The sequence below is a fragment of the Odocoileus virginianus genome, chromosome X, assembly GCF_023699985.2.
Source record: "Odocoileus virginianus isolate 20LAN1187 ecotype Illinois chromosome X, Ovbor_1.2, whole genome shotgun sequence".
Taxonomy (NCBI): domain Eukaryota; kingdom Metazoa; phylum Chordata; class Mammalia; order Artiodactyla; family Cervidae; genus Odocoileus; species Odocoileus virginianus.
Window position 1 is genome coordinate 31,790,294 of NC_069708.1, and position 12,771 is coordinate 31,803,064.

General features: G+C 36.5%; 1 protein-coding gene and 1 non-coding gene across 2 annotated transcripts in view; one reads left to right on the forward strand and one right to left on the reverse strand.

The window, feature by feature from the left end:
* Window positions 1-843: 843 nt before the first annotated feature.
* The window catches only part of MAGT1 (magnesium transporter 1), a 49,364-nt gene continuing 37,436 nt past the window's right edge, over window positions 844-12,771 (reverse strand). The window contains exons 8-10 of the mRNA XM_020881900.2: window positions 9,183-9,257; window positions 4,115-4,205; window positions 844-2,851 (exon numbers count right to left, since the gene is read on the reverse strand). Coding sequence (XP_020737559.1) covers window positions 2,836-2,851; window positions 4,115-4,205; window positions 9,183-9,257 — 182 coding nt within the window. The 3' untranslated portion in view covers window positions 844-2,835. The remainder of the gene's footprint in view (window positions 2,852-4,114; window positions 4,206-9,182; window positions 9,258-12,771) is intronic.
* Window positions 6,228-6,333, forward strand: LOC139033221 (U6 spliceosomal RNA). The gene has a single exon (XR_011485844.1). It is a non-coding gene; the product is annotated as a U6 spliceosomal RNA (small nuclear RNA).

Here is a 12,771-nt window from a genome sequence, read left to right on the forward strand (position 1 = left end):
TGGCTTGGAGAATTTTGAGCATTAGTTTACTAGCATGTGAGATGTGCAATTGTGTGGTAGTTTGAGCATTCTTTGGCATTGCCTTTCTTCGGGATTGGAATGCAAACTGACCTTTTCCCATCCTGTGGCCACTGCTGAGTTTTCCAAATGTGCTGGTATATTGAGTGCAGCACTTTCACAGCATCATCTTTAAGGATTTTTTTTTTTTCTATCTTTAAGGATTTGAAATAGCTCAACTGGAATTCCATCCCCTCCACTAGCTTTGTTCATAGTGATGCTTCCTAAGGCCCACCTGACTTCACATTCCAGGGTGTCTGGCTCTAGATGAGTGTGAATGATCACACCTTTGTGATTATATGGGTTGTAAAGATCTTTTTTGTACAGTTTTTCTGTGTATTCTTGCAACCTCTTCTTAATATCTTCTGCTTCTGTTAGGTCCATACCATCTCTGTCCTTTATTGAACCCATCTTTGCATGAAATGTTCCCTTGGTATCTCTAATTTTCTTGAAGAGATCTCTAGTCTTTCCCATTCTTTACCTAGTCACAATATTGACTGACTAGGACAAAATGTAATGAACCATTGAAAACAGTCATTCATTTACATATCTTGATTGTTCTGACTAATCTAGAGGGTGACAGCATTAATAAAGGATAATGAATAGAATCCTGGAAGAATGTATTTAAATTGAGAAATGCCTAAGTAAATTGGCCTACCAAATTTACTGCCATTAGGACAATAGTAATCTTAATTATAATTTCAAAATGGAATATTCTAATATTATACTTCTATTTTAGTGTTAGTGTTAGTAACCCTCCTTTTGATGTTAACCAAAAACTCAGAATTTAGATTGTAAAAGTTTATTGATATGATCAAAAAGCAAACAGCCAGACATTTGGTTATCTTTGCCACTACAATGTATAAGTTTGAATAGTATTTTAAAATGCATAACAAATAATATTTAAATCAATACTAGAAAAGTAAATTTAAGAATCTACTTAAGGCACTTCAGATGAAAGCTACTTTCAACATTTCCACAAAAGTAACACTATTCTAAGTATAGTAAATCTGCTGTCTACAGATTTTAGCCAGAACACAACTTCTCTCCTTAAAGAAGAATGTGCTCTTAAGAGAGACACAAAAAATACAAAGAACTGTCATTCTTCAATGCTCATTGCAAAGTATCTGGAGCTATAGATTACATGGCAGTAATATTCCCCTGGTTAGTCTGTACAAATCAGGGCATATTCATACAAGTCTCATAAGAATCACAGCATAAATTTATTTGGCCTGAGACAAGTACAAAAACAGCAGATAAGGAATCCAGAATCACACAGTTTATAGTAGAGTAACAAAAATGGGCTCCACTAGAGAGTAAATATCACCTCACCCACCAAATCTACTTAAAAAAAAAACAAACCAAAAGCCCCACATAGAACATTTCTTCTTAGGTAACTATATTCATCTCTTTCTTCAAACGTCTATTATGTAAGATTTCTAGACCATGAGGGAGAGTTATTAGATGGTAAATAGTAGTAGGCAGTCACAATATTATCTTAATATAATACTTCTAAGGTTTCTTAAAATTTTTTCACAACCAGAATTTGCATATTTCTATAATAGTGGCATTTCTGGATACTCTTTACAGCCATGGAGAAGATTATAGCTATATCTACTGATAACCATCAACTTTCATTCTTCACAGAAATTTGGTTAGCACATATGGTTATTTTCATTGACAGAAAAAATATCAAATTCAAACTGAACTTCTTCAAATGATTACTTTGTTTCTCCACATAATGTGAGAGGACAAATGTTAAAATAATAGCAAGAAAACAACAGTTTACAAGAAAAATTTACTTTCTATTCATAAGCAACAATTTAATGTTTCATGATTTTATTTTCCCAATCTAGGGGAGTCCTTTTCCTAACCACAAGGGTTAATAAAATATGTTGTCACTGTAATACAGAAATTGATTTAGCCAGATAAATCCATTTTTTTCACTTAGGTACAAATGAAATAAGTGATAATCTCTGAGTTGCAGGAACATTTTAGTCCATTCTAAACTTACACTGATTTTAATACTAAGCTACATTTTTATTAGAGAGAGGCCCATCTTAAATAAATTAGGGAAACGGAATGAGCCTGAAATCTTTCCAACCACACTCAGGAAGAAATCATAATCCTGTATTTACGAATACTTTTTAATGTCTACAGCTACCAAGAAACAGAGTCTGCACAATATTTCAGGAGGGAAGATGGAGGAGGACTGGCTAGTCATTTTTTTCTAAAGTCTAGATGTGTACGCTGAAGAATGGTGTTTCATTTTCAGAAGACACATAGTATATATGATTTCTCTGCTCAAAAGGAAAGATGTGTGAAGTATACACATCCATGCAATGATGGAAAAGCTTAGAATAGATTCCTGATGCTGTTATTAGTAACAGGCATATGCAAGAACACCTGGTCACAAGTCCCCACTACCTTTGGATAAGATAAAAAATCACATGGCCAAACGTTAAGCAACACAGTTTTGAACCCTGTTCTAATTAAAATGTAGTAGTTTTAAATTTTTTATAAAATTCCACTAAATTAAATGTTCCAGAAAGTTTACTGGGAAGGGAAGGTTAAGAGAAGAATCGTATCCAAATACTTCATGAAAATTGCTTGTTAAGGCACTATACATCTTCTTTGGTTAAATGATTAACTATTTTAATCACTTGGAAAAAAAAGAGGTAATCCAAAATACATAAATTGCATTCTTCTTTTCACACACATTATTTTTCATTTTTCAATTTCCATTACTCCAGTGTCTACATATTTCCGGAATCCTTTTTAACTCATCAGAAAGCTGAAACAAAAATATATACCAGTCTATTAATATCTTAAAGAAAAGTGGTCTTTACCTCTAATAAATATCTTGATTTTATCATATCAGATCAAAGAACATCTGGGTACATGTATAATAAACTTTGAGTACCAATAACAAAAAGTAAGAGACACTGAGATGCTGAGGGAGTCTTACGAGAAACGGAAGTAGACATAACCTCAAATTAAAATATCTCCTGAAGAGATGCCAATTAATAACTGTATCAACCATGGTGATAAAATAAGTAATAGAAGTACTGGTAAGATTACCCTTGCATCCCAGTTAGTATTCTATAGGGGATAAATTATTTTAAAATACATATAGACAGAAGAATAAAAGTATAGAGCTGGAGGATTATTAGTCAAGGATCAAAGTTCTAGTAGGTTTTAATCTTTAGAATTAAACAAGTTTGCAAGAAATGCAAAAGGAGATTAAGTTGTTCACTGATCAAAAACATTTAGAAATGTTACAATATAATGAACCACCCAGGGAATTATTCAAAATTATCTACTAAAAACTTCTGTTAAAAATACGAAGAATGAATTTGTGTCTCAAAAATATCACTTGATATACTTTACGTTTAGTATTCATGGTCCTTTATAAAACAGGGCAATGTTGAATTAAAACAAGAATTGTAGTAAATGGCACTCAGATTATAAAACTAACTCATGATATTGCCTGTTGTGTACAGGTACATTTCTTTTGGCTATTAACGGAATAAAATGAAGAAGTTATAACTAGGAGAATAATTTCTTCTCTGAGCTTTAGAGATCGCTATGAATATTTCAAGTCAATTAGACCTTCTTAAACACTCTTTCTTATTCTACAGTATACAAATTGGATTCTACTTAAATGTTCTGTTTATTCTACCTAAACAGCCTGAAAAGTAGACTGAGAAGTTTTGGAAAAAACATTAAAAAATAACTTGTCCTCAAAAAGATGTAACGTATGCAAATAAGGAACTGTGCGAGAGTAAAAAATGTTCTAATCATTATGAGTTTGATAGATTTCTAGGTTAAATTAAGTGATGTCAGAATAGTACTGAATGATTTTCCTGAGAAATCACATAGTTTTATTCACTATATCATAATTATTATAATTTCTATATGCAACATAACTAAATTAAAGCCTATCTCTATGTCAGAAGCTAGAGTAATCTGGAGGTAAAGTAAAAAAAAATTATAAAGCACATCAATTCTAATCATTGAAAGCATAGGTAATCACTATACAAATGAAAAATAATACCTATATGGATATCCATGATACTTAGATCTGAAAATTGAGAGCATCCAACTGAAGAATAATACAACAAGTCCAATACCAGCCACACACATTACTGCAGAAAAATAAAAGGAGAGTAAAATGAGCATGTTAAACATAGTAGAGTAAGAACATAAATTTTAGGCTACACTTCTAAGAGTAAAATGCAAGGGCTATATCTACTGGTAAATCTAAACTACAACAAATTTCATTCCCATTCTTATATCTTCAGGAGTCTGCCTTCACCTTTAATTTTCTCTATTACACTATAATGGAGCAGACACACACAAAACCTTGTGCACACCAGGAGCCAGGAGAAAGAAGCAGTGTCCCCATAAGAGACTGAATCAGACTTGCCTGTGAGTGTCCAGGAGTTTCCAGTAGAGACACAGTTGACAGTTTGGCCTCAAACAACAGTAAGGAAACACAGCCCCACCCATCAACAGAAAACTTGATTAAAGATTTACTGGCCCCACACATCAGAACAAGACCCAGTTTCACCCACAGTCAGTCTCTCCCATCAGGAAGCTTCCATAAGCCTCTTATCCTTATTCATCAGATGACAGACAGAATGAAAATCACAATCACAGAAAACTAACCAAACTGATCACATGGACCACAGCCTTGTCTAACTCAATGATACTATGAGCCGTGCCAAGGAGGGCCACCTAAGACGGATGGGTAATGGTGGAGAGTTCTGACAAAACGTGGTCCACTGGAGAAGGAAATGACAAACCACTGCAGTATTCTTGCCTTGAGAACCCCATAAACAGTATGATAAGACAAAAAGATTATGACACTGAAAGATGAACTCCCCAGGTTGGTAGGTGCCCAATATGCTACTGGAGAAGAGTGGAGAAATAACGCCAAAAACAATGAAGAGACTGAGCCAAAGCAAAAACAACTCCAGTTGTGGATGTGACTGGTGATGGAAGTAAAGTCCGATGCTGTAAAGAATATTGCATAGAAACCTGGAATGTTAGGTCCATGAATCAAGGCAAATTGGAAGTGGTCAAACAGGAGATGGCAAGAGTGAACATTGACATTTTAGGAATAAGTGAACTAAAATGGACCAGAATGGGCAAATTTAATTCAGATGACCATTATATCTACTACTGTGGGCAAGAGTCCTGTATAAGAAATGGAGTAGCCCTCATAGTCAACAAAAAAGTCCGAAATGCAGTACTTGGGTGCAATCTCAAAAATGAAAGAATGATCTCTGTTCATTTCCAAGATAAACCATTCAGTATCATAGTAATCCAAGTCTATGCCCCAACCACTAATGCTGAAGAAGCTGAAGTTGAACAGTTTTATGAGGACCTACAAGACCTTCTAGAACTAATACCAAAAAAGATGTACTTTTCATCATAGGGGACTGGAATGCAAAAGTGGGAAGTCAAGAGATACCTGGAGTAACAAGCAAGTTTGGCCTTGGAGTACAAAATGAAACAAAGCAAAGGCTAAAAGAGGTTTGCCAAGAGAATGCACTGGCTATAGCAAACACCCTCTTCCAACAACACAAGAGAAAACTCTACACATGGACATCACCAGATGGTCAATACCAAAATCAGATTGACTGTATTCTTTGCAGCCAAAGATGGAGAAGCTCTATACAGTCAGCAAAAAGAAGACTGGGAGCTGACTGTGGCTCAGATCATGAACTCCCTATTGCCAAATCCAGACTTAAATTGAAGAAAGCAGGGAAAACCACTAGACCATCCAGGTATGACGTAAGTCAAATCCCTTACGATTTATACAGTGGATGTAAGAAATAGATTTAAGGGATAAGATCTGATAGACAGTGCCTGAAGAACTATGAACAGAGGTTCGTGACATTGTACAGGAGGCAGTGATCAAGACCATCCCCAAGAAAAACAAATGTAAAAAGGCAAAATGGTTGTCTGAGGAGGCCTTACAAATAGCTGAGAAAAGAAGATAAGCTAAAAGAAAAGGAGAAAAGGAAAGATATACCCATCTGAATGCAGAGTTCCAAATAGCAAAGAGAGATTAAGAAAGCCTTCCTCAGTGATCAATGCAAAGAAATAGAGGAAAACAACAGAATGGGAAAGACTAGAGATCTCTTCAAGAAAATTAGAGAGTGCTCGCTTCGGCAGCACATATACTAAAATTGGAACGATACGAGAAGATTAGCATGGCCCCTGCGCAAGAATGACACGCAAATTCGTGAAGCGTTCCATATTTTTAGCCATTAAAAAGAATTCATTTGAATCAGTTCTAATGAGATGGATGAAACTGGAGCCCATTATACAGAGTGAAGTAAGCCAGAAAGATAAAGACCAATACAGTATACTAACACATATATATGGAATTTAGAAAGATGGTAACAATAACCCTATATGCAAAACAGAAAAAGAGACACAGATGTACAGAACAGATTTTTGGACTCTGTGGGAGAAGGCGAGGGTGGGATGTTCTGAGAGAACAGCATCGAAACATGTATATTACCAAGGGTGAAACAGATCACCAGCCCAGGTTGGATGCATGAGACAAGTGCTCGGGACTGCTGCACTGGGAAGACCCAGAGGGATGGGATGGGGAGGGAGGTGGGAGAGGGGATCAGGATGGGGAACACATGTAAATCCATGGCTGATTCATGTCAACGTATGGCAAAAACCACTGCAATATTGTAAAGTAATTAGCCTCCAACTAATAAAAATAAAAGGAAAAAAATAAATAATAATAAAAAAGAAAATTAGAGATACCAAGGGAACATTTCATGTAAAGATGGGCAAAATAAAGGACAGAAACCTTATGGACCTAACAGAAGCAGAAGATAACAAGAGGTGGCAAGAATACACAGAAGAACATTCGGCCCCATCACTTTATGGCAAATAGATGGGGAAACAATAGAAATACTGACAGGCTTTATTTTCTTGGGCTCCAAAATCACTGCAGATTGTGATTGCAGCCATGAAATTAAAAGATACTTGCTCCTTGGAAGGAAAGTTATGAACAACCTAAACAGCATATCGAAAAGCAGAGACATTACTTTGCTAACAAAGGTTCGTCTAGTCAAGGCTATGGTTTTTCCATTAGTCATGTATGGATGTAAGAGTTGGACTATAAAGAAAGCTGAGCGCTGAAGAATTGATGCTTTTGAACTGTGGTATTGGAGAAGACTCTTGAGAGTCCCTTGGACTGCCAAGAGATCCAACCAGTCCATCCTAAAGGAGATCAGTCCTGGGTGTTCATTGGAGGGACTGATGTTGAAGCTGAAACTCCAATACTTTGGCCACCTGATGTGAAGAGCTGACTCATTTGAAAAGACCCTGATGCTGGGAAAGATTGGGGCAGGAGGAGAAGGGGATGACAGAGGATGAGATGGTTGGATGGCATCACCGACACAATGAGCATGAGTTTGGGTGGACTCCAAGAGTTGGTGATGGACAGGGAGGCCTGGCATGCTGCGGTTCATGGGGTCGCAAAGAGTTGGACACGACTGAGCGACTGAATTGAACTGACATTTAGAGAATAATCCATTTTCCCTTTACAATTTTCATACAATATGATTAGGGGTCCAGAATGAAAATCTTAAACAATTTTTTACGAGTATTAACACATGCTCTTTGTAGAAGTCTTTTTTTCTTCCTAATCAAATGCACATATACAAGTATATATAGCTTCACTCCAAATATATATTTGTATTCTAATTTTTTCACATATCTAAAAGTGCTTAGGAAAGTTCTTGGTACATAATAAGTGCTAAAGAAATATTTACTATTAATATTTGTGATCATTTCATTAGGTTAGAATCTTAGAAATAGATCTAATTGTGACTAATTTAATATATGTCACCAAAATGTTTTACAACTTAAATTAATCCCAGCATTGCAGTAGTACCCAGATGGCCTTTCCCCAAAAATGAATACTGAAATAGGCATTTTTTCAAAAGTCAGGAATTAAAGGTTGTATATTGACTGGATGAAAAATTGCTACATTAGCTCTATTTTTCTAATATGTAAAAATTCATTTCAACAAAAAAATTATCTTCCAAATTTAAAATCCAATATCACCTTTTTTCTAGAAGGAGAAAGTAGATAGATTTATTAACCTAGGTTAATTTTGATGACATTTAACTCTTTAACCATAAAATAAAAACTCAAACTGATTTCATGTTAAGTAAATTACATTGTTAGCATTTCTTTGTAACAAATACCAGCATGTGAATATTCTAATAAATAAAAAGTCCATGCAAACCAATAGGAAAAAGTGTAACATTCTAATACATAAATGGCAAAAGACAAAAAGGTATTTTAGACAAAGGAAAACAAAACAGCCAATAAACATGTAAGAAAATATTCAACTACAATAATAAACAAAGAAGTACAAAATAATATAACATTTCCCTTTTATCTGATTAGCAAATACACACTTACATACATATTTTTAATAAAGTTCTCTAATGTTGATAAAAAGTTACAGTGAAAACAAGCATACTGAAATGCCACTGGTAGGAATCTAAACTATTAAACATTTGGGTAAAGAATTTGCATCATCAGCTTAAAACATCAAGATAACTGAAAATACTCATACATAGGACCATACAGTGATACTACTTTAAGGAATTAATATGAAAAGAGGATAAAGTTTAATCTATACCATAATAGTCACTAAATAACTATTCATTATAACAAAAGGAAAAAACTAAATGTTTAACAAAATCAGACTGGTTAAATAAATAGCATAAACAATAAATTAAAAATTATGTGTGGGAAAATATTAGTGAAATATTTTAACTCCAATTAAAAAGGGATGTATAAGATTCAAAATATTATACATACAGCTGAAAAGATGTTTTTAGAAATGGAAGAAACTTGTACTACAATGTTAAAATTATTAGCTTTTCAATGGAGGAATAATGGGTTACTCTCCCTCCAAATGTTTCATTCTCTTATTTCCCCCAACATTTTCTACAATGAGAACATATTACTATAGTAAAGTAAAATAATATAAGAGGAGAAGTGAGTAAGAGGACATTCTTTTTTCTGTATAAAGGCAGAACTGCCACATCTTGGCATATGATATGACTTACTCTTTCGCTTTCCAATATCCATGTCAGATGTAGCAGCTTCACATAAAAGCACCATTCCTAAGGTAACCCCACCATCTTAGAAAAATTGTTTAAGGAGAAATTCACAGAGAGAAATAACACAAACTTTAATATTCCTAGAATAATATAGAATGAATATATAAACCTTCAATTCAATTACAAAAATCATAACTAAGTAATCATTTAAAAAATTGTATTCAGGTAGAACTGATTTACAATGTTGTGTTAGTTTCAGGTGTGCAGCAAAGTGAATCTGTTATACATATATCCACTCTTTTTTAGATTCTTTTTTCCCATATAGGCCACTACAGGGCATTGAGTAGAGCTCTCTGTGCTATACAGTGAAAGTGAAAGTCCTTCAGTCACATCCACCTCTTTGTGTCCCCGTGGACTATATAATCCATGGAATTCTCCAGGCCAGAATACTGGAGTGGGTAGCCTTTCCCTTCTCCAGGGGGTCTTCCCAACCCAGAGATCAAACCCAGGCCTCCTTTTATTGCAGGCAGATTCTTTACCAGCTGAGCCACCAGGGAAGCCCATACAGTGCTATACAGTAGGTCCCTATTATCTATTTCATATATAGTAGTGTGTATATGCCAATCCCAATCTTCCAATTTATCCTCCCCATAACCAAGTAATTGTGTGCCTATATAGTATGACAATTATTTACTATGAAGATGTAATAAAAAATTAAGGTTAGAAAATTACTTAATTTGTACAAATAAACTGATATTTTAAACAAATGTCCCACTATAACTTATAGATAAAACATGAGTTTTCCTCTAAAATTGTACTTTGAAATAAACTTCTGAAACATTCTTCCAACTACTGAGTCAATTTTGTATACATTAAAATAAATTAAGTAGCCATTTTGAATATTTCAACTACTTGCCGAAAAAGAACACATTTGAAATGTACACCATTTAGAGAGAACAGCAACTTTTATTTGAAAAATAACTTAGCAAATATTTTTTAGAATTTCAACAATTAACCTCAAAGCACAAATTACTACTAAACTACTTAAATTGTCCTATTTTTAAAAAAAAAGAGAATCCTATGAGCCATGACTTCACTTTTATTCAGCTTAATATAGAAGCTGCTGCTGCTGCTGCTAAGTCACTTCAGTCGTGTCTGACTCTGTGTGACCCCATAGACGGCAGCCCACCAGGCTCCCCCGTCCCTGGGATTCTCCAGGCAAGAACACTGGAGTGGGTTGCCATTTCCTTCTCCAATGCATGAAAGTGAAAAGTGAAAGTGAAGTCGCTCAGTCGTGTCCAACTCGTCGCGACCCCATGGACTGCAGCCCACCAGGCGCCTCCAGTCCATGGGATTTTCCAGGCAAGAGAACTGGAGTGAGTTGCCATTGTCTTCTCCGAATATAGAAGCTACATAAATACAAAATAGACATACTCTTGCAAATAGGTAGTACATGGCTTGGCTGAACAGTAAAATAAGAAAAATAAAATTCTGAAACAAAATAGAATGTGTTCAAGTAGAAAAGAGAGATTCACTCTGGAGTTTGGTGAATACAAAGATTAATTTAAAATGCTCATATTAATTATTCATATACACATGCACAATGTATGCTATCTCATGTGGGTAAAATTAAGCAGAAAGGGAAAAATAGGTGTTCAGATAAGGCCTGAATTTATAATTGGCTCTAAATTTGTCTGTTCATCCTTTCATTACCATTTTACACACTCTTTTTAAGTCTTTTTTAGGGATGATACTCATTCATGGTTTTGTGCTTAGCTAAGTTGTTTTCTCCAGTGATTTTTTTTTTCTTACTAGGATTCTTTATTATACACCTTACTAGGATTCTGTATATTATACACCTCTGCATACCTATATGCAGGTATGCATAAAGATGGGCTTCCCTGGTAGCTCAGCTGGTTAAGAATCTGCCTGCAATGCAGGAGACCCCAGGTGGATTCCTGGGTTGGGAAGATGGCCTGGAGAAGGGATAAGCTACCCACTGCAGTATTCTTGGGCTTCCCTGGTGGCTCAGCTGGTAAAGAATCTGCCTGTAATGTGGGAGACCTGAGTTCAATCACTGGGTTGGGAAGATCCCCTGGAGGAGGGCATGACAACCCACTCTAGTATTCTTGCCTGGAGAATCCCCATGGACAGAGGAGCCTGGTGGGCATCACAAAGAGTTGGACACAACTGAGTGACTAATACACACACATGCATGAAGATTGATCATTTCTAAAGGCTCTGGCTATAGATACTCTGATTAATGGTCGAGACTTGTTTCTGGACTGGTTTGCTTCTGTATCATGGTCTAGAGCTTTCCATCTTACACTATACCATCAAGGTCTTTGTGTGCTGTTGTTCTTAGCTATCAAGAGCTATGATGCACTTCCATATGTATTGCTTTATTTCATTTATAGACTCTTTAAACTTTTACTAACACTGTCTATTATAGGCAGGCACTATTAGTTGGAGTTACAAAGTTAGAGGAAATATAGACCATTCCTTGAACAAGTTTACACTCTAGTAGGGGATACAAACAATAAATACTTACATAATCATCTTACCCTGAGAGAACTGAATAGAAAATAGAGGAGGTGTTATTACATAACAAACAGGAACTAGGCTATTAAACAAGCTAATAGATTTGTGGTACAAGGTGGCAGAGTAGGAAGGAGAATGTAGAGCTCACCTCTCCCCAACACACATGCCAAAAAACCATCTATACTGGAATAATTCTCATGGAAAACTAACTGGATACTGGTAGAAGAAATCCTATACAACCAAAACTGCAAGAAAGATCTCCATGTAACCAGCAAAGTGTCAGCTTAGGACCTACCCATCTCAGAGGGATCTGTAAGGAAGAGAAGGTCCACAAAGGCAGATCCTCACTCTGGGGAGTGATCACGTGGAGCCACAATCTGAGTATCCCAGTCCTTGCCTTCTGGGAAATCCACTGGGACAGACAAAAGGGCGAGAGGAGCCTAGACTCTGCCTGCAAGGAGTACACACATGATGGCAGAGCGGACAGAGCCTTGCGCTGCTGTCTGCCACCTCACCACAACTCCAAACTGAAGGGGCGGAGGAGACACTGGCTGTGCTCACTCCACACCACAGCCTGGCGTGAGACCTGGGGAAAGACTCGGCCTAACTATACAGAGACATATCAGCTTGCCTGGGTTGGTACTACAAAGACAGGCAGCAGCTAAGTGCTGAAATACCAGGCAGAGAGACTCAGGGACAGGACTCATGTAGGACAGACTGGAGGGCCGAGGGTGTGGTCTGGGTGTACACAGTGGTTCTATCCCAGCTGTGCTCAGCCTCCATCCACTCCACACCCCAGCTTAGCCCTTGATCTGAGACAGACAGGTCCTGGGAGATGACTGCCACAGAGGCAGCCCAGATCTCTTGTGGCAGTGCAGCCATCTCAATTCCTGCTGCAACAAGGCCCCAGTCCTCAGCCTATTCCTCACCACAGCCTTGCACTAGATCTAGGACAAACACAACAAAGGGACGCAACCTTGTGCTGCTTCTGAGTGGAACCATAGACACTTACACAGACAGCATATAAGTCCTCTGTGACTGCACAGGCCTCACT